This window comes from Delphinapterus leucas, chromosome 5 (genome assembly GCF_059928025.1).
Source record: "Delphinapterus leucas isolate spDelLeu-1000000601 "Yukka" chromosome 5, BTC_Dleu_Yukka2, whole genome shotgun sequence".
Lineage (NCBI taxonomy): Eukaryota > Metazoa > Chordata > Mammalia > Artiodactyla > Monodontidae > Delphinapterus > Delphinapterus leucas.
Genome location: NC_143133.1, coordinates 120,090,980 through 120,114,370, shown reverse-complemented (window position 1 = coordinate 120,114,370; position 23,391 = coordinate 120,090,980). Strand labels below are relative to the sequence as shown.

General features: G+C 39.4%; 1 protein-coding gene across 5 annotated transcripts in view; it reads right to left on the bottom strand.

Annotated features, from left to right (window-relative positions):
* The window catches only part of EIF4E (eukaryotic translation initiation factor 4E), a 48,755-nt gene extending 25,988 nt beyond the window's left edge, over window positions 1-22,767 (bottom strand). Inside the window, exon 1 of one of the 5 annotated variants that reach the window (XM_089911323.1) lies at window positions 21,782-22,767. In XM_089911323.1, coding sequence (XP_089767449.1) covers window positions 21,782-21,886 — 105 coding nt within the window. In that variant the 5' untranslated portion in view covers window positions 21,887-22,767. Of the gene's footprint in view, window positions 1-992; window positions 11,189-17,692; window positions 21,252-21,781 lie in introns of those variants that run through there. The other 4 variants (XM_089911322.1, XM_022582402.3, XM_022582405.2 and 1 more) reach the window with 4 other exon arrangements.
* Between the last annotated feature and the right edge of the window lie 624 nt (window positions 22,768-23,391).

The following is a 23,391-nucleotide window of genomic DNA, read 5'->3' as shown; positions in this document are numbered from 1 at the left end:
TCAGACACGTCTTATTATAAAATCATTTCCTGTCATTTCTTTCAACTTGTTTTATTTTTTTGTTTAAAATCTCTTAACTCTGAAATAATCAGGATGCTTTTTTTCTTATTTTCAACTTAGATAAAGCAAAACAAAAGTAATAGCCATGTAGGATGTTATTTTAAACTTTCAGATTAATTCTATGGGGGTGGTCTATTCTATGGGGAAATTCCAATCCCCCATACCTTTTTTTTTTTTTTTTTGCAGTACGCAGGCCTCTCGCTGTTGTGGCCTCTCCCGTTGCGGAGCACAGGCTCCGGACGCGCAGGCTCAGCGGTCATGGCTCACGGGCCCAGCTGCTCCGTGGCATGTGGGATCTTCCCGGACCGGGGCACGAACCCGCGTCCCCTGCATCGGCAGGCAGACTCTCAACCACTGCGCCACCAGGGAAGCCCCCCTATACCTTTTGAATCCATGGTAGTATATACAATGAGAAGTAATATCCAGAATGATGGCCGTGCTATATTAAATTATTCGATCAGGGATTTCCCTGGTGGTGCAGTGGTTAAGACTCCACGCTCCCAATGCAGGGGGCCTGGGTTCAATCCCTAGTCAAGGAACTAGATCCCACATGCCACAACGAAAGATCCCTCACGCCGCATCAAAGATCCTGTGTGCCACAACTAAGACCTGGTTTAGCCAAACAAATAAAATTCTTTGATCAAAAATGACTTATAATTATGGACATATGCCAAATAAGAATGATGAAATACATTTTTAAAAGAACGCTAGAAAGGAATTCTCTGACAGTCTAGTGGTTAGGACTTGGCACGTTTATTGCTATGGCCTGGGTTCAATCCCTGGTCCGAGAGCTAAAGTCCCCCGCAAACCGCTCGGTGTGGCAAAAAACCAAAACTTTCAGGTCAATCCCGAGTTAAGCATAAACCTCAATTAACTATAACAGATGTTCAAATTATTCATTATTTGTCTTAATTTGCTAAATATTTATTTACTTTTGGCTGCATTGAGTCTTCGTTGCTGCACGCAGGCTTTCTCTAGTTGCGGCGAGCGGGCGCTACTCTTTGCTGTGGCAAGTGGGCTTCTGTTGTTGCGGAGCACGGGCTCTAGGTGTGCGGGCTTCAGTAGTTGTAGCAAACAGGCTCAGTAGTTGTGGCTTGTGGGCTCTAGAGCACAGGCTCAGCAGTTGTGACACATGGGCTTAGTTGCTCTGTAGCACGTGGGATCTTCCCAGACCAGGCTTGAACAGTGTCCCCTGCACTGACAGGAGGATTCTTAACCACTGTGCCACGAGGGAAGCCCTGCTAAGTACTTTTAATATAAATTGACTTTAAAAATAAAATTAAAGTATTTTGAAATTATATCTCCTCTTAAAATTCTTTGTAAGCCTACTAACTAGTTAGGTATCTAAGACTTAGGATCACCAAAAAACAGGTTGGAAGAGGAGTACTATGGGATACTTGTAGCACCAACTTCACAAAATTCTCCCTAAAAACCCTTAACAGGTGTTTTCACGGGATATGTTTAAAATGGATTTAATTAGATATTTTTTAATTATATGAGATCATCAAAGAAGCAATAAACAAGGTTATCACATTATATGGGAACTTTTTACAAACTTGTCATTTTTATGGTTGCTTCCTACAGAGCAGACAGTAAAATAGTTTTAAATTTACAGTCAGTTTTTTGTTTTTTGTTTTGGCCACGCCAGGCGACTTGCGGGATTTCAGTCCCCGACCAGGGATTGAACCACTGCCCTCCACAGTGAAATCACAGAGTCCTAACCACTGGACCACCAGGGAATTCCCTACATCCAGTTTAAAAACAAAATTCTCTACTGGAAAGTCCCACAACATCCCTCTACCTACTCTCTCAGCTTGGTGGTCTCCCCCATAAGCAATTTTCTTTGGAAATTACTTTTTAAATATCCATGTTTTATCAATACTTCTAGGTTCGAAAATTACCCAAACCAGGAAAGGCTACTTTAAAAGACTATGGCTACTCTCAAGCCACCACAAGGAGAAGCCCGCACACCGCAACAAAGAATAGGCCCCCGATTGCCACAACTAGAGAAAGCCTGCGCACAGCAATGAAGACCCAACGCAGCCAAAAATAAACAAATAAATATATTTTTTGAAAAAGTGAATTGAGAAAAAGATTAATTAAAAAAAAAAGACTATGACTACTTTCAAAGTAATCAAATACAATTTTAACCTAGAAAACAATCTGCAAGTGAAAAACCACTGTTTTTCAAGTGGGTAGAATGGCGAGTAAAGCCATGAGATGGTACAGTGTTTTACCTAGAAGACAGTAATGAACCAGGGAGTCTGAAAGTGAGGGTTCATGAAACCAAAGATAGAGCTAGAATGGTAGGCTGGAGCAAGACTGTAAAAGGCCTCAAAGGTCAGGCTAAAACTGTACCTTTCCACATGTAAGCAATGGAAGCCACTAATTAACAGGTCAAAGTGATTAAGTACAAATAACAAGTAAGGGAATAGAAGAGACAACCAGTTTAAGTACAAGTTATTAAACCTGGTTTTGGATTTGCTGAGTTTATGAGATTCAAATAAAATTGTATGGAGGGGGAGAATAAATTAAGAGCTTGCGATTAGCAAATACAAACTACTAGACATAAAACAGATAAACAACAAGGTCCTACTGTATAGCACAGGGAACTATATTTAATATCTTGTAATAATCTATAATGGAAAAGAGTATGGAGAAGTACATACATACATATATTAAACTGAATCACTGTGCTGTACACCAGAATCTAACACAACGCTGTAAATAAACTGAATCTCAATTAAAAAAAATGTTTTAATGTACAGTATAATTTCGTGGTCCCAGGGCTAAGCAGCTGTCACACCAATAGAAGAAAGTAAAGTTGAAGGGGAAGAAATAAAGTCGAGCAAGGGTGGGACAAGTCTAACAATTAGCTGCAAAAAATTTCAAGCAGTTTTACTGCATTCTGCAAAAATCAGCAAATGTATCAGTCACAATTATTAACCATGTGGTACAATCTTAAGAGTATAAAGCTAGATATTTCCCGGACCTAGCATCAGTTCTGTGGGGTTTTCTCTAATCTGACTACAAAATTTAGATTCCTTCTAGCCATGTTCAAATCTACACTGCTTAAATTCCAAAACCAAGGTGCACTTTTTCCATGGCTATGAACATTCAAGATTTCTTAGCAACCCTTGGCCCTAACACACAAACTATCTCTTGTAGAAATATAAGGAGCCTTCCCCTCATGACAACCAATCACCTAAGGCTTCATTTGAAATGCACAAATACTGGGAGCTCCCTGGTGGCCTAGTGGTTAAGATTCTGGGCTTTCACTGCCTTGACCCGGGTTCAATCCCTGGTTGGGGAACTGAGATCTGGCAAGCGGCACACCACAGCCAAAAACAAAAAAGTACACAAATATCAATAGTTCCCTGGCACTAAAAATGGTTTAAAGCACTCAAAATCAGACCTTCTGCAGGTTCTAGTCTACAACCAAGTTAAGTATAGAAATGGAAAGTAAACATTTAGAAATTTTATGGTAATTTGACAGTATATTTATGTTTGTTCAAACTAATAATATAAAATTCAGGCTTACATTTTGTATGCCTTTTTTCATCTCTTTATCCTATTGTTATTATTTTACAAAACATTAGATTGGAAATTGTTTAAAAACAAAACAAACTAGTTTTCTACCAAAGTATGAGAGACACTGGTTTAGATTACACACTCTGGAGCCATGTTACCCAGGTTGGAATCCCAACTCTGCCATTCACAGATATATGGTTTGGTGGGGCAAAACACCATAGTACCAAATAACAGATAACAATATTATTGGTAACCCATCTCCAGTAGCGCTTCCTTATATTTCCCCTTCCTTGCTTCACTATTTTTTAGCTGAATGGCAAAGACCATTTGTGGCTTTAATAAAAATGTAAATGCTATTATGGCCAAGGCAGCTACAATTATCTCTACCAGTTACTAACCCAACATTTCAGTAAACTAAAGGCATTAAATAAAGATATGAAATAATGAACAGAAGGGTGAGCAAAGTAAGAACAGGAAAAGATGGTAGTGTTTTATGATTTTTAAAGTGGTTAACACCAGTCCTCACACTTCTACCAAACTATGAGTTTTTACTTGATAGGTAACATTTACTAAGCATTTACTAACAAGCAACGGGCTGCATATTTTTATATACGTTATTCAGTATATTCAATCTTCACAATACTGTGAAACTACTACTCTCTCCACTCTTCAAATTTAAGCCCTGGGAAGTTAACAAGTCTTATCTATATTCTACATTTTATTGCAGGACTGTCAAGATTCATAGCTAGGGATACTATGTGTCCAAATTTTACCTGTTTGTCGTTTCAGCATAACTATTATTACTAAAACCCTGGTTCACTCTCACAAGTGCCCAAAATTGGATAATAAATTATATATTGTTACCAAGGTACTCTTTCCAGGCAGCATAACCCTACAGTATGTACTATGCTTTGTACCACAGCCTCAGGCTCAACACTTTCACTATCTTCCAAGTCCATGCCACTGCCAATAAATTAGAAGAAAGGCATGAATGGTACACTTCACTCTTCAAACACACACACACACAATCCCACTACTAGGGGAAAAAGCAAGTAAATACCAATGATTGATTATACTGATTTTATATTATGCAAGACAGTGTACTAAATGCCTATGTGATCAAAATATCTTAGAAATACAGGTAAGCATATATAAAAGCTACCTTTTATGGATACAAATAATTAACTCTAAGATTATTTTTTAATACAACATATGTAAATAGACTTCAGGATACTTTACTCTTCCTTTTAGTATCCAAACATTCAGTTCCCAGGTCTCTTTTTAGTAAAGATACATTTCCCCCAGCACTCTCCCATATGTAAATTAGTATAATTAATTAACTAGTACACAAAAACAAATAAAGCCTCACCACCTGCCTTGTAAGGAATGAAAAAAAAATCTGGTGTAAACAGTGAAAATTATCACAAATAATTAAAGCAACTGTTTTCAGTGTCAGTTTTCAAATATACCTATAGTAAAGGAATACCAGCTAATCTGGCATCACTCATCAGGAAAAGTGCAGCTGTGGATTTTGCAGGTCTTCTTCCTTGTCTGTAATAAAGGATCAAATTGGTGACCTTTGCGCCATAAACTAAAAAGCCGAAGTAGATAAACAACATATGTAGATTCAGCAAAATACAAACCTTTTAAGTTTAGAACACTGCTCAAATGGAGAATTTATTTTTCATGTAAAGGACTGTGAGATCCCATATATCAATTCTGATTCAAGACAGTACTTTTTAACATTCCTTTTTACTAATATAATATGACACCTAAACAATAATATTGAAAGCTGAGGTACAGAGGGAAGAGCTTTGACCATCTGCACAAATTGTGTTGTGTCTAAAAATTAGTACAAAATTTAATAGCTGTTCAATTTATTATTTAAGTAATAATAATGTAATTATCTGACTAAAACTGACGACTAGCCCTAGACTTTTAAGTGAACAGAGTTAAATTTGCTATGCTACAGCTAAAAATTTGTATTTCTGGATAGTCAGCAAATTACACTTAACCACATTCTCCTAATAAAAAAATTCCTATAGGTCACATTTGAATTTCTTATCTTTTAGAATATAATTTTAAAACTAGAAAGACTTGTAGGCATCTTGTTACATTTAAAATAAACTAATTCCTAAAGGAACACTAATGTCTGTCAACCAAATTACTCTGCACATCTTAATGTAGCTTAGGGCAAGACTACAAATTCAGGAAGTGTGACAGAGACATAAGAAATAACAAACATGTATGATCAAGAATGATGAGGTTAACAATACAATTTAAATGTCAATACTACTTAAACCAAAGGCTACCAGAAGATTCACATTTTTTAAATAACTAAGGAGAAATTTATATAAGTTGAACATTATACAAAAGTAAAAATTAGTGCTTCAAAATAACATTAAAATGATGTTAGGACAAACATTTACATTGCACAAAATTATATTGGTTCCCGTAACATGATGATTTCTATTTCATTCATTCTTTAAAGATTTATAATTACAATTTGAAAGGCAAACATTTTAAAGAATTTAACTGCTGCTTCTTTTAAAGTTTATTCCTTTTAAAACTTTGAAAAGCATAACTAAAATTTAATGATACTGGTTAAATATTAGTTTAAAAAAATCAATTTTAGGGACTTCCCTGGTGGCACAGTGGTTAAGACTCCACGGTCCCAATGCAGGGGGCCCAGGTTCAATCCCTGGTCAGGGAACTAGATCCCACATGCATGCCACAACTAAGAGTTCACATGCCACAACTAAGGAGCCCGCCTGCCACAACTAAGACCCAGTGCAATCAAACAATTAAAAAAATAAATATTTTTTAAAGTCAATTTTAACATGTCAGCTAAACAAATAAGCAGTTTAATTCTTTTTAAATTCCATGTGTTAGTTTTTTTAAAGTTCTGTAATGTTAAAAGTTAAAATTTCAATGTAAACTATGGTTTAATAAGAAAATTAGATTTATCCTTTTATTCTCCAAGTATTTAAACCATTTTTCAAAAGAAATCAATCGGGCTTCCCTGGTGGCGCAGTGGTTGAGAGTCCGCCTGCCGATGCTGGGGACACGGGTTTGTGCCCCAGTCCGGGAAGATCCCACATGCTGCAGAGCGGCTGGGACCGTAAGCCATGGCCGCTAAGCCCGCGCGTCCAGAGCCTGTGCTCCGCAATGGGAAAGACCACAACAGTGAGAGGCCCGCGTACCGCAAAAAAAAAAAAAAAAAAAAAAAAAAAAGAAATCCACCAATATTTCTTTAAAAATTAGAAAACCAGGTACTACAGTCACTGTTTCAAATGTCCCCAGGTTTATAGAGTATGACTATATCCTTTCACTTAAGTTAATGAACCATCCAAACTTCCAAAAATAAAAACTTCTATATTCTTTAACCCAGTTATACTTTTAAGAGATTTCTTCAAAGGAACTGTCAGGACAATAAACGCTTTATATATTTTATATCAGGAAGGAAAACTAGAGGCAATATATATATTAAAAAATACGACCAAAAGGTAACAGATAAATCATGGTGTTTATAATATAGGCACTAGAAGTGATGTTTGGAAAATCATTTAAAAATGTTAACATAAAAGTAGAAAAAAGATGTCAGGACTGAATAATGAGAACTTTACTTTTGTGGGGGAGGGCACTTTATTTTTAATTTAACCAGTCCCAAATAAACGTGGTACATCCAGACAATGGAATATTATTCTGCACTAAGAAATAAGCTAACAAGCTGTGAAAAGACATGGAGGAATCTTAAATGCATATTACTAAATGAAAGGAGGCTTAAGAGGCTATCTACTGGGCTTCCCTGGTGGGGCAGTGGTTAAGAATCCACCTGCTAATGCAGGGGACACAGGTTTGAGCCCTGCTCTGGGAAGATCCCACATGCCACGGAGCAACTAAGCCTGTGCACCACAACTACTGAGTCCACGTGCCACAACTACTGAAGCCCACGTGCCTAGAGCCCGTGCTCTGCAACAAGGGAAGCCAACACAATGAGAGGCCCGCGCACCACAACGAAGAGTAGCCCCCACTCGCCACAACTAGAGAAAGCCCACAGGCAGCAACGAAGACCCAACACAGCCAAAGAAATATATAGAAAAATAAAATAAATATATAAAAAATAAAATATTTTAAAAAAAGAAACTATAGACTGTATGATAACTATATGATAAGAACTATATTTCTGGAAAAGACAAAACTACAGGGACAGCAAAAAGATTAGTGCTTGCTGGGGGTTAGGGAGGAAGAGGGATGAACAGACAGAAGATTTTTAGGCAGTGAAAGTACTCTGTATGAAACCTATAATGCTAACTGTGTTATTCCACATGTGTCCAAACCTACAGAATATACAACACCAAGAGTGAGTCGTGATGTAATGTACAGACTTCGGGTGATAATGACATGTCAATGCAGGTTCATCCAGTGTAACAAATGTACCCCTCTGGTGTGGAATGTTGATTGTGGGGGACACTGTGGATGTTGGGGCAGGAGGTATATCAGAACGCTTTGTACCCTCCTTTCTATTTTGTAGTGAACCTAAAATGGCTCTAAAAAAGTCAAAGGAAAAGAAATAGACACAAAGAGAGACATGGTGAGAAAAAAGAATCCACAAACAAGTAAAGCAAAATATTAACCAGAGAACATGTCGTTGGGATTGCAGATTATTTTTTCTTCATACAGACCTGAATGTTCCCAATTTATTGTAACAAAATTATACTGAAGCCCAAATATACAGAGACTCTACTCCTGGACTGTTCAGTCTGTTCCAAAGATGTCAGTCCCCACTTGCACCAATATCACATTTTTATAAGTTACCTTTGTTGAATAATGTTTTTTTCTCCATGTAAGGCAAATTCTCCATTCCCCTTTTCTCCTCCTTTTCAAAAATTTACTGCTAATTCTCATTTGTTTATTCTTTCAAATAAACTTGCAAACTTTTTCTCTAAAGGGCCAGAGAGTAAAATATTTTAGGCTGGTAAACTTCTATCACTTACTCATTGTTTTGTTTTACTTTTTGGAATAAAAACCATTCTTGGGACATCCCAGGTGGCACAGTGGTTAAGAATCCACCTGCCAATGCAGGGACACTGGTTCGATCCCTGGTCCGGGAAGATCCCAAATGCCGTGGTGCAACTAAGCCTGTGCACCACAACTACTGAGCCTGCGCTCTAGAGCCCGCAAACCACAACTACTGAGCCCGCGAACCACAACTACTGAACCCGCGTGCCACAATGACTGAAGCCCACGCGCCTAGAGCCTGTGCTCCGAAACAAGAGAAGCCACCACAATGAGAAGTGTGCGCACCGCAATGAAGAGTAGCCCCCACCTGCCGCAACTAGAGGAAGCCCATGACCCAATGCATCCAAAATAAATTTTAAAAAAAAATCTTAGCTAGCAGGCCACACAAAAGCAGCCCTAAGGCCAGCTTGAGAACCCCAGCATAAAGTGTAGCTTCCCAATAAGAACCTGCTGTATAAAAAAATAAATTAAATTTAAAAATTCAAAAAAATAAAGTGTAGCTTCCCACCCCACTGGCAAAGATTCTGGCATTTTGACTCAGTTTATACTGAATTTACACATAAAATTCAGGAAAAATTAACATCTTTCCAACATTAACTCTTTCAAAAGCAAATTATGTGATTAAGTGATTCTTCACTTATTAAAGTCCTCCACTGTAGTTCTCAGAGCTGTACTGCTTTTATTTATGAATCCTGCAAACTAACTGTTAGGGTTTATAATTCCTGGGCACTTGAAGGCTCTGGCATTTGGGTATATGAATGCTGCAAAGAACTTGCTAGGTTTATTATTCCTGGCGTTTTGTGCCTAAAGAAAAGCTAAAAAAACTACCACTAGAATGCAACAAAAAGTTACTTTTAAAATGTGGTAATAAGTGTTAGTTCTTTATTTCTTTTATATTCAGTAATCCAGGAACTCTTAGGCTAAGAGAGAGGTGGGTTAAGCACTCAAGAGTGCATGGCACATGATAGACACTCAAATGTTTCAATAAATAAACGGTTCTAATTCTGTTCCCTCTCAAAACCCCACTAAAACTATAGTAATTTACCCAAAAAAAAAAAAAAAAAAAGCCCACAACCATGGGAAGAGCAGAAAAAAAAGAACTGGAATGTAGATGGAAACGGCTAAGTAATCAATATACACCTTAAAAGTCTCCTGGCAGCACCTTTCAGAACTGGGAGTGAAGGAAGGGAGTAAATTAAAAAGAATCCAGGGAAAGTTGTTCAGGAAATAACTAGATCCCTCCATCCCCTCCCCCTACTCCAAGTCCCTAGGCTTGCTGCCATGAGTTCAAGAATAAAAAGAAAATAAGCAATTTGGAGGTAACAGACAGGCAGGGAATAGAAAATGCCTTTAAAAATATGTACCTATATATATCCTCAAAAGGATGTTAAGATTTTGCATGCACACAATTACAGGAAGCTATAAAAATGAACATTCAGAAGACCAGAGAGAGAGAACATCTGGAAATTAAAATTATGAGGCAGAAAAGGTTGGAAAATAAATTTCCCAGAAAACCAAACAAAAAGAGATGGAAAATGAGAGCAAAATTTAAATGAGAGTGAGACTGCATCAGAGCTCGCAGACACTAACGAACCACTGCAGTAGATCCAATATCTGAATAACTGTTTCAAAGAGAAATGGGAGAGGAAAATCACCAATAAATCTCAGAAGTGATGGATAGGAGTTGCTATATTAAAGTCCAATAAGTACCCAGCACAATAGATGACAACACTCATACTAGAGCATGTCATTGTGAAATGGGGACAAGGAAAGACTCTATAAATTTCTGCTGAGTAGAAGGGAAGTGGTCACATTAAAAAAAAAAAATAAGAGTCATCAGAATAATTCCTGAGTTATCAACAGTTACAAGAGAAGATGACCATGGAACTTCAAAATTCTGAAGAAAAGAATTCTACACCCAGCCAAACTACAGATATGATATTGTTCAATAGGCATAGTCTCAAAAATCTTTAATAACCCTCATGTACCTTTTCTCAAAAAAGTTCTGGAAGATGTGATCCACCAAAGTGAAACAAGTAACCAAATAAGAGGAAAACAAGAGATACAGCAAACAGAGTGCAACACAGAAGTCATATGAGAGCAAATAAGGAACATAGTCAAAAGAGATCCAGAAAAGACAGGTGTGCACCAGATATAGAGAGCCAACGGTCTAGACTGGAGCAATGTGATTCAGGCTACATTCATGTGCTGTTATGACCAAGAGGCTTACTATTGTACCTTTTATTAAAAAACAACTGCCATGTGTCTGGCCTGGACATTTTTTTTGTTTGGTATTTTTTAAATTGTAAATTTATTATTTTTTAAAATTTATTTATTTATCTATGGCTGCATTGAGTCTTCGTTGTGGTGCACGGGCTCCTCATTGCGGTGCTTCTCTTGTTGCGGAGCATGGGCTCTAGGCACACGGGCCTCAGTAGCTGTGGCTCGCGGGGCTCTAGAGCACAGGCTCAGTAGTTGTGGTGCACAGGCTTAGTTGCTCCGCAGCATATGGGATCTTCCCAGACCAGGGCTCAAACCTGTGTCCCCTGCACTGGCAGGCGGATTCTTAACTACTGCACTACCAGGGAAGTCCCTGGCCTGAACGTTTATGTACCCGTAACTCAGCTTAAAAATATGTTAACATGGACTTCCCTGGTGGTGCAGTGGTTGAGAGTCCGCCTGCCAATGCAGGGGACGCGGGTTCGTGCCCCGGTCCGGGAAGATCCCACATGCTGCGGAGTGGTTGGGCCCGTGAGCCATGGCCGCTGAGCCTGTGCGTCCAGAGCCTGTGCTCCCCAACGGGAGAGGCCACAACAGTGAGAGGCCCGTGTACCGCAAAAAAAAAAAAAAATATATATATATATATATATATATACATATATATATATGTATATATATATATATATATAAACAAAGCTCCTTTTTCCCCTTCTGTGCCCTGCTCCCTGGAACAGCTCAGAATTTCACACCAGAATTAACCTATTCTTAAACAAGATACAGAGCAGCTCACTCGAAGAGACCACTCTCCTAACTGAAGGCTCTGCCTGGCCCATACCACAGCCCCAGCAGATAACTGTAGAGTCCTTTGTTTCCCAGAACATGTTCATGATCTTGCCCACTCGTTTTCCCAAGATGGGCTCTAGTAAAAATTCCAGGAAGCTGAAGCCAAACTACAACCCAGAAATGGTGTTCAGCTTATCTTAGGAACCTACCTTTAACAGTAGCAATACCGCGCTTTCCCTACACATCATCTAAGTTTTTAGTTTTTCAAAACTAAAATACTTAGCTGAAAGATATACACACTGGAGATTAAACTCTAAAGATAATTATACTGTAAAAAAAAAATTCAAGGGAATGACTAACATGAAAGTCAGGACAGTGAGTAGGGAAGGAGGCAAAGAAATGAAAATGTGATCAAAGACTATAAGATTGAGGTCCTGGGGCTTCCCTGGTGGCGCGGTGGTTAAGAATCTGCCTGCCAATGCAGAGGATACGGGTTCGAGCCCTGGTCCGGGAAGATCCCACATGCCGCAGAGCAACTAAGCCCGTGAGCCACAACTACTGAGCCTGCGCACCACAACTACTGAGCCTGCACTCTAGAGCCCATGCTCCACAACAAGAGAAGCCACCGCAATGAGAACCGCATGCACTGCAACAAAGAGTAGACCCTGCTCCCCACAACTAGAGAAAGCCCGTGCACAGCAACAAAGACCCAACACAGCCAAAAATAAATAAAAATTAAGAAAAAAAAATGAGGTACTGATGTTGTCTTATGTGATGGGTACATGGGTCTTCAGGTTATTACTCTAAAACTTACGTACAAATGTATTTCACATTTTTTCTACATATAAGCATCTCGCTATTAGAAAAGAGAGGATCTCTAACAACAACAACAAAAAAACAATTGTAGCATGATGGACAACAAGAGTCACAGAAGTGTTTTATTTGACCAGTAGTTTTTTAATTTTCAATTTGTTGCCAAAACATTCACCTTACAGATATACTACCCCATGTGTAGAATGACACAGGTAAAGGGTTATTCATCACAGTACTGAAATAGCAAATGGTTCCAAAGCAAGTTACATGGCTAAGCCCAGTGGGGACGGGGGGGCTGTAGACTACTCAAAGGTATGGATACAGGGAAGTATGATTCTTTAGGGGGCATAACTAACAATCTTCCATACCTGTAAATTTTCTATTGCCTTTCTCAAATAATAATAGTAGTTACCAATCTTTCTAATTGTTCAATTTATCACCTAGTCCTTGGCTCATCTGGTATGGATCACATAGCCACACCAATAAACACAAACGGTACTATAATTTATCCCCAAATTAACGATCACATTCCCTTTTACAATCTATACAGGAATATTATAAACTTGAATATACTTATATGCCTTAATTGAACCCTAGCAAATGTTCATCAGTATAGAAATAAAAATGTTTTAAGACCAAACCATGTAATACATACCATCAGAAAAAAGTGAAAGCTTTGTGTTTACATGTAATCCTCTAAAAAATATATTACTAAGTGAAAAACACAATGTGCCAGAATAGTGTACAGAGTTGGCTACCATTTATTTTTTTGAAAGAATATACAGCTGACCCATGAACAACGTAGGAGTTAGGAGCACTGACCCTCTACACAGTCTTAAATCCACACATAACTTTACAGCCAGCCCTCCTCATCCAAGGTCCCACATTTGCAGATTCAAACAACTGTAGATCACATAGTACTTTAGTACGTATTAAGTGAAAAAAATCTGTGTATGTATAAGTGGAGCCATGCAGTTCAAATCCATGTTGTTCAAGAGTCAACTGCAAATCATATTTGCTTGTATATATAGTTGTCCCTCGACATCTGTGGGGGACTGATTCTAGGATCCTCTCAGATACCAAAATCTATAGATGTTCAAGTCCCTTATATAACATGGCATAGTACAGACAGCTCTCCAAAATTTGATCCACAGCTGGTTGAATCCTCAGACAGAAATCCATGGATGGGGGGCCAACTGAATACAAATCTCTACAGAAAGATATGAACTGACCATGGTGGTTGCCCCTAGAAGTGATCCACCTGGATGGGATCAGCTTGAGAAGACTTCATTGTACACTCTTTTGTACAAAAGTTGAGTTGTGGACAATGTATACAATGGGCTATTCACACACACATTTTCTTAAACAGCAAAACAAGGTCATAGGACAATTGTAATTTTAGGACAATTTTAATTGTCCATACAAGACCAAATAATTATCTTTGAAAGTTTAAAATACAGAGAGAAAAAAATTAAAAACTAAAATACAGAGAGACATTTTCTAGAATAAAATTAAAAAATAACTTGCCCAACCAAACTGGTCTTTGTCATATTCAGTTGTACCTTACAAAGTTATAATACAGCATGTGTTTGTATACAGCAGGATATGTCTAGATTCTACAGCCACATTGTCCAATTTGGTATCCCCTAGCTACATATGGAATTAAATTTTAATTAATTAAAAATTACAATTCATACAAGTTTAAAATTCATCTCCTGGGTTGGATTAGTCTTATTTCAAGTGCTCAATAGTGCCGCTAGTGGCTACCGTATTGGTCAGCACAAATATAGAACACTTCCATCATCACAGAAAGTTCTCTTGGACAGCCTTTTTTAAGAAGAATCCTCAAAAAAACTGGTTAACACTGGATGCTTTGGAGAGGAGAACTAGGTGACTGGAGAAAATAGATAGGAGATAGGTTTTTCACACCAGTAAGACAGGACTTTGCCTGTGCCAGGCAGCACCCTTAATGTTTCATGTTAACTCACTTAATCCTTACTGTACTTCAATATAATTAGTTTCCTTTGTAGTCCTATGTATTTTATTTAATTTAAAAACATTATTCTGAAAATGAGGTCACAGGCTCCAGCTGTTTGCTAAAAGGATCCATCTGAATTTTGGAACATGAGCATTTATTACTCATCTTCAAGAAAAAAGCTATTTAAAAAAGCTAAAATACCATTATCTATAAACCAAAACCCAAGAGATTTTACTAAATATTATTTTAAAATACGTCACACCAGTTTAAAAGAAAAAATAAAATGTATTGCTCCTAATCTCATCATGCCACCACCCATAAACCATCTGATACATCCTTTCAGATATGATTTTATGTTTATTTGTGTATGATGACCTATGCATCAATTTTATCCATAAGGTAAGAGTTTTGCTGAAGGCAAAGAGTTGGACATTTTAGTTTTGGTTGAATTTTAGTGTTTTTTTTAAGTATAGTAATAAAGCTTGAAGATAGGACCTGGGTTGGAGTTCTATCTCTCTCACTTAGGAACTATGTGACCTTGGTAGAAACTTTTTTTTAATTTAATTTTAAAAAGTTTTAAAATTAAAAAAAAATCACTTGAAATATGAATTTCTCACCTATAAAAAGTATTTATCCCACAATATTAAGATTTACAAAAAACTACGATATTTTATCTTTCTATTAAAATATTGACCTTAGTTAATACTTTATGTTATCAGACTGTGGTTACATAAGCTGTTGCCCTAAGATGACCCATGTAAAACCCCGAATTTTTTATAGCAATACTAATATTAGTTCACATAAATACTAAAACTTATTGACTGTCACTGTAATAAGCAGAGCACAGAAAGATTTCTGTAATTTCTAATTTCTGTATAGCATTTTATATGAACACATTTAAAATATGTAACTAAAGACATTTTAGCTTTAAAGATTACTGCAGGGCTTCCCTGGTGGTGCAGTGGTTAAGAATCCGCCTGCCAATGCAGGGGACACAGGTTCAAGCCCTGGTCCTGGAAGATCCCACACGCGGAGCAACTTAGCTTATGCGCCACAACTACTGAACCTGCGTTCTAGAGCCCGCGAGCCACAACTACTGAGCCTGCGCACTTAGAGCCCGTGCTCTGCAAGAGAAGCCACCGCAATGAGAAGTCTGCACACCACAAGGAAGAGTAGCCCCACTCGCTGCAACTAGAGAAAAACTGCGCGCAGCAACGGAGGCCCAACGCAGCCAAAAATAAATAAATTTATAAAAATAAAAGTAAAGATTACTGCAAAGACATGAGTTTCAGAGAAATCGTATGGTCTTATTACTTCTACCTTCCCCAAATAATTTAGCTTTTAAGACTAGCAACATACTACAACTGAAACTTTTTCAAAACAACTGCTTGACTCTTTGCCAGACCTTTCACCAAAATTACTAAAAGTACAAAGGTAGATGAGAGTAAATTCCACGTTTGCAATTTTTTTTTCAATTTCACTACACTGTTTTCACTAGCAAAATATTTTAACTGGCAAAACATATGAATTGACAGGTCCAGAAACCAAATGAAAAGGGGGAGAAGAAGAGTGACCATTCACTTTCTTTAGAAATCAACGCACAAAGTTCTGGACCAGTATGGCCAGTATAACTACTTGTTTAGTCCTCAAATTTAGACACCAAGGTGATATTTTCTTCTTGGTGATATTTTCTTAAGATTCTATACTTTGGATATCAGTTAGCCAACACTGTAGTACAACAGAAACTAAAAATAAATGTCCACATATTTTCTTTTAGAGCTGTAGCAAAATATCTATTAAGTTTATCAAATTAATCTTTCCAAGTCACACAAGGAACACACGTTAAATGCCTATGGGAAAGACAGTGTCATGGTTAAGAACACACACTCTGGAACATGGCTGCTTTAGTTTGAACTCCACCCCACCACTTATTAGCTCTGTGATCTTGGGCAAGTTAGTCACACAAAGTTACTTAATCTCTCCGTGCCTTGGTTTCTTCAACTGTGAAATAAGAATAATACCTACCTCATCGATTTGCTGTTAAAAATTAAATGAATATATGTAAAGCACTTAGTAAGGTGCCTGACATACAGTAAGTGCTTTGTGTTAGCTATTATTAAGATATAAAGATCACCTACATTAAAAATCACTGTTACAGACTGTGTTTAAAGTATCATTTTTATTCAGTTGCTTAGAACTCTAAATCTATAGCCCTGGAAATTCAATGCTGGGTCATAATTTGTCATAATTCCATAGAAACTTACTGAACACAATAAGCCAAAACTACAGCTTCCTATTGTTTCTATGGAAGATGTATCAAAAGTTCCAACTGGGAAAAACAATCTTATTTTTCTGACCACATTCTCAGGTTCTAGAAGGGACTACTTAGTACTTAAGAGACAAAAGCCATCCTTTCTTTTTTCTCTAGGCACGTACAGGAACTTTTAAAGAAACACTAGTGATTTTTACAGTAAGGAGCGGGAAGACTATCTGTGGGTTATGGGTCATAAGCCTTGTATTTCTTAATAATGGCAAAGAAATGATAAAGTCGGCTATGTAAATCTCCTAGCAAAGAGAGGAAAAGGTGAGTACAACTTTGCATGGATACACCTACATGCAGCATACCTATGGAATATTAACTTTATCTAGTTCTTTTTTTAAAAATAAATTTATTTATTTTTGGCTGTGTTGGGTCTTCACTGCTGTGAGCAGGGCTACTCTTCATTGTGGTGCACTGAATTCTCATTGAGGCGGCTTCTCTTGTTGCAGAGCATGGTCTCTAGGCGCACGGCCTTCAGTAGTTGTGGCACGCGGGCTTCAGTAGTCGTGGCACGCGGGCTTCAGTAGTCGTGGCATGTGGGCTTCAGTAGTTGTGGCTCACAGGCTCTAGAGTGCAGGCTCAGCAGTTGTGGCGCACGGGCTTAGCTCCTCCGCGGCATGTGGAATCTTCCCAGACCAGGGCTCGAACCCATGTCCCCTGCATTGGCAGGCGGATTCTTAACCACTGTGCCACCAGGGAAGTCCCCTATCTAGTTCTTCATAACTGATAAATTTTCATCCCTGAAGAGTGCATTTGAAAATCAAAACCACTATATCTTATTCCCATTTTTCAGCTAGACTTAGAAATTTCAGTCTTCAAGGTCACACAGATATTAAAATTAGACTATAATTCAGGCTCGTTTCCACTTCTCAAAAAACTCTCTATGACAAAAATGGAGCAACTCAGAGGTACCAGAGGAGCAAGGAAATTTCTAATAGTAGCAGAGAAGGAAAAGAAGAAATTACCATTGCTAGAACAAGTACTTCACAGGTCGCTTGTTACATCCAGGACTGCTGGTACTTCTCCTATATTCTTAACCTTATATAAATTAAATAGAATGCTTAAAAAAAAATTTTGCATAGAATTTTCTGTCCAAATTGGATTAAGGTTACATAATTCATTAAACATTTTATTCTCTGCAACTTTGGTGTGTAAAACTATGTCTATTTCTAAACTGGACTTCTCTAAGTCAAATAATTAGGCATAATTTTAATTCAGAGTAAAAAACAAAGTGAAATCTAAAATATAAACACCAGAACTAAATTTGTTTGGTTTATGAATGAACTTTGATATACTGGGTTCTTTCTGGTTTTTTTTTTGCAGTACGTGGGCCTCTCACTTTTGTGGCCTCTCCCGCTGCGGAGCACAGGCTCTGGAAGCTCAGGCCCAGCGGCCATGGCTCACAGGCCCAGCCGCTCCGCGGCATGTGGGATCCTCCCAGACCGGGGCACGAACCCGCGTCCCCTGCATCGGCAGGCGGACTCTCGACCACTGCGCCACCGGGGAAGCCCCTGGGTTCTTTCTTAAAGCAAAAATATGCATATTAATTTGCAAGGTCTGCTTGTTAATCAATAGTCTTTGGTTAGCAAAAATACATGGCATTATATAACAACATATTTGTCAACACGTATTTAAGACTTATTTACTTTTAATAAACTCTCTGCAACACAAAACACGTTTCTAAAGGATAAAAAAAGGAAACATTAGATCAGCTGACTGTCCAAGTTGATTCCATTTATGAAACTAATGTACAGTTTGAAAAATTCAAGAGATACAATGTAAAAACAAGTAAAATTATATACCTTCAGTTTAACTAAAGAAACCAAAATCTCTTACCTTTAAAAGAACTACAAGTCAAAAAAACCCCAATAATGAAGAATGCAGAATGAAGATAAAAGCTGCCAAAAACCACGACCCACTGGAGGCAAGGTGGCCTGCCACCTTCGCCAACTGGTATTAAGTCTAACTTTGATCTACCCACAAAGTCTAATTTTGACCTAACCACAATTTAAATGCCAACAGAATAGGAGAGTATTGTTTATCCCAATGTTCAAAACTTTGCCATATTACCTGTTAAGAGGTAAAATGCTTCCTTTAATATACCTATCAAGCTTGTCAACAAGTTTAATATCTGTAAGCCACTTCTTTTATGTGTCTGTGTTTTGTTGTGGGATTTTTGTTTTTTTTGGAAGTATAGTTGATTTACAATGTTGTGTTAGTTTCTGGTGTATTAGCAAAGTAATTCAGTTATATATATATATATACACACACGTGTGTATATATGTACGTATATATTTTTTCAGATTCTTTTCCATTATAGGTTATTACAAGATACTTAATATAGTTCCCTGTGCTCTATAGTAGGTCCCTGTTGTTTATTTTATACAGTGTGTATCTGTTAATCCCAAACTCCTAATTTATCCCTTCCTCCTCCCTTTCCCCTTTGGTAACCATAACTTTGTTTTCTATGCCTGTGAATCTATTCCTGTTTTGTAAATAAGTTCACTTGTATAATTTTTTTAGATTCCATGTAAGCCACTTCTTAATCTAAATGATCTTATACACACACACTTGAGAAGCGCACAATATCAAACTGAAAGTGACTGATATTTTACTTAATTTCCATAAATAAAAATTCCCTGAATGCCTTCAAAGGTGGGACAAGCAGAAAAAACCCATGACTCTAGGTGCTTCTGATTATGCTCAACGAAAAATAAGGAAACTCACAAGCTAGCTGAAATAGCAATGAACAAATATGCTTTTTGTAGGCTTTTACACGGATACCTCAATTGCAGCAAACACTAATCAGCTGCTTAAGAAATATATACCACTATTTAAAACTGTCAAAAAGAATTCTAAATGACTAACCTGTGGACAAAGGTGCATTAAACGTACTTTAAAGTTGCATTTTTCACTAAAAATAAACACAAGATTATTTTACATGCATCCTCACTCTATTATAGCTTCAATCTGGCTTTTGACTTTCACACACTAAGTTTTTAGGTTCCCTACTCCCCAAATTTAAATGCAGCATTGAAATCTCCCTGGGGTCAGCACTAGAAGGAATGCTATACTGCATCATTGACCAGATCACTGGAAATTAAGTTCCTAAAATTTACACTGAACAAGGTATAGAATCACATTTTGTATAACTCTGTAATCCTAAAGAACACTTGGTACAAGGTCCTAAACGTATCAGGAGCTATAAATATTTACTGACTCAAAACAGTCCTTCAACAATTTTTAGTTTTGTTCCATGTTGTTGAAACAAAACAGCATAGCCTGCAAAACCCAAAGGCCCTAAATGTTACTGAAACTTCACAGACTACATTGTTTTATTGTTTAGAGATTTTAGCCTTGCCCTTATTACCAGCTGTAATGCTTTTACTGACGCTGGTACGGTCGGTAGGAGAGCTGATCCAGTCAGAAGTAATATCAGAGCCCATTAAAGGGTTTTAAGTTCAAGTTTTACATATTTATCTTTTATCTATTTAACATTAATGTTCTAAAAATCATTTAACTGTATCAGCAACTTAGCAACTTAATAAAGTTCTGTAGTCAATCTAATTTCCAGAAATGTAAATAAACACTGGTACCAATAAAAGAATAAGTAACCAAGCAGGAAATGTGCCTTAAGTTCTGGCAACAAGGTAAGGATAGTGTTTAGGTCAATGTAATGAAAAATAAGCATTTTTGTATTCTATAGAGCTTTTCATAACTAATTTTTTAATAGTTATAAAAGTCTTTAAAAAGTCAAAGCAAATTGGGAAGCCATTATCAAAATCACAAACTACCATTAAAGATATATGAAAATATCCGGCAACCAAGGTCCAGAACTGGTTCCAGGGTATCAAAGGTTTTCTGGTTAATGTATTATGCCTCTAAAATATCACTTAGATGTGACATTCCTGAAACGGCAACACAGACCTAGAAGTTTCAGTGAGCCACTGCCGGCAAACCCAAACTATGACAAAGATACTCCCTCCTTTGGACGGTTATCAATCAACTTGGTGCTCTGGGATCAGCCTGCTTGAAAGAAGTTTAAGATGGTGCCCAAACTGGGAGAGAAACCAGTAGAACGGATAAAATCAAATGGAAAAGTAACTTTAAAAGTTAAGTTCCTATTTCCAATAAACTGTGCCTGAGGAACCTTCCAGACGAAAAAGACAGACTCGGAAGAACAGACGGATCTACACCCACTCGCATTCTCTGAGGCGTGAGCACTGCGCAGAAACGATGAATGAATGGGAGACGGGCGCGTGTGAAATGCAGCAGGTCCGGCCGGCAACCAGACCAGCAGCAGCTATCCGTAGGCCTCGCTCCTCCCCCTTCCCTCCTCCATGACAGCCCAGCCTCCAGCATGGAGGGGCGAGGACAATGTGATCCCGCTGCTAACCACCACCACCACCCTTCATCCTACTCGCAGAGCTTTACCCTGTGACACGGGGTTCTCCTTCCCACTCCAAACCCTTCTCGCCTCCCCTGCAGCCCACCCCGGCAACTCTCGGACGCGCCGGCGTAACATGCGCTGGCCGCTCTCGGCTCCCCTAGGCGAGGTCGAAGCTTCTCCGCGCACGCCGCGGCACCACTCCCGCCCAACTCACCCTAGGGCAACGCGCGCCCACCGGCTCCCTGGCCCACCAGTCTAAGGAGTTCCGGCGCGCGCCCCGCACCCGAGCCCCTGGGCTAGAGCGAGGGAGGGAGACACAGAAAGGCTGCCCAAGGCTCCCTCCATCTCATTCCAGGCCAGTTCGCCGCCCACCCTCCCTGCGGATCCGGGCGCCAGCTCGGAGACGGCCCAGCGCCCTCCTATCCCGAAGACACAATTCCCACACACCTAGCCCAGGGCCCAGGTCGCCCTTCACCCTCGAACCCCCTCGCGGCTCCGCCTGAGGCGCCGCCCCTCCCCCACACCTCTCCGCGAGCTCTCGGGCCCCCACCAGAACGTGGGCTCTACACGCCGTCGCGGCCAACCTCCGGGGCGCCCCCAGTTGTCCGCGGGGAGGTCAGGCCCACGAAGAGGGGGAGGGGGCGGCAAGGGGTAGCGTGCGCACCGGGAACGCGGTCCCGCGGGGTCCCCGAGTCCGAAGAGAGACGGAGCGTGCGGGCCTGTGGGGGTGGGGGCCAAAAGCAATACTCACCGGTTCCACAGTCGCCATCTTAGATCGATCTGATCGCACAACCGCTCCTGAAGGGGGGGGTGAGAGGAAAAAAATGAGATTCAAACCGCATTGGCCGGCTTCTGTTCACGTGACGGACGTGTCCGTTTGGCCCTGGCGGCGCCTGCGCAAGACTGCGGCGGCGTGTTTAACGAGAGGCTTCTGGGAAGTGGAGTCTCTCTCCTGTCTTTCTCTCTCGTTTTCGTTTTTTTTTTTTCTTTTAGGCAAAGAAGTTTAAAAAAAAAGGACTGGTCACGTGGTCGATGGGTGCCGTGCGCGGTTCTCGGCGCGGCGGACACACGCGTGCTGGAGAGTGGTTTTCAGACCTCTGCTCTTCCGCCTGGATAGCTGCTGTCGCACTTACTGCCAGGCATGCCTGCTGTACCCTTTGTCGCCCTGTCCTCCCATCTTTCCCGAAAGGTTGGGAACCGTAGGCTCAGCACGCACAATAAGGCTTCGTTTGCTTAGTTGAGGTCCTAGAACAAGTTGCCTGTGTGTTCATTTAATTTTCTTTTGACTGCACACCATTTTCTCTTAGTTTCAAAAAGAGGCGGCGATGGAGAATCGTTTAAGCAGGCAACCCTCCCCGGTCCCCCGGCTCCGCTAACGCTGGTGGTCACTCATGGCCATCACTGCCAAAAGGGGTGGCGGGGCCGCCCACAGTACCCACTTGCCACAGGTTGGGGGAGGGGGAGTGCACCCGACAGCGTTTCCTGTTCCAACTCCTGAGATTAAGACCTCAAGGCTAAGGCTTGCGTGGAAGTAAAAATCATTTGCAAGTTGGGTCCTCTCGCTTCCACTGTTCTGCTTTAACGTGATCGGAAATAGCCCAAGTCCGGGTGCCAGCCAGGGAAGCCACTCCGGCCCCCGCTGACTAAGCCCTGGATTGACCGTCAGGAGTCGTTAGGCCGGGTCAACTATGACTCGACGTTGACTCATTCTCCTTGGGCGAGTGACTTAATCATTCAGTGCCCTAGCTTTTTCATTTATGAACCACAAATGGTAATACACTTCCCTCACAAGGGTGTGCTATGCTGATGATTGTAACCAGCTTTGAAAATGAATCGGACTCCCTAAATGCTTCAGAATAGTCAACCTCGTGCCTTCCTAAGGATCAGCGGCTTCCCCAATGTTTTTTTTTTTTTAAACAATGTTTAAATTTTTTTCTTTTGTGCACTTTCTTACATTATCATGTACACCAATGCAATTTTAAAGTTTCAAAACAATTTTTTTTGAACTGTAGCTACCCTCCATGGAGACTTTAATGTTCAGGAAAATAGTGTTATATTCACAATAATCACTGGTAATTAGAAATTTATCCCTACAGTGGCATCCTATATTTCCTTTCCCTGTAAGATGCTGTGTTGTCATTTCTCAAGACAGTGTTATTCTGCACGGTTATTAATACAAAAAACAGAGGTAAAGAAATCTAGTAGAGCGCTACTGTAAGGTTTTAATGAGGAAGACATACGATTACTGTTTTCCATGCTTCTTAAGAATGTTAA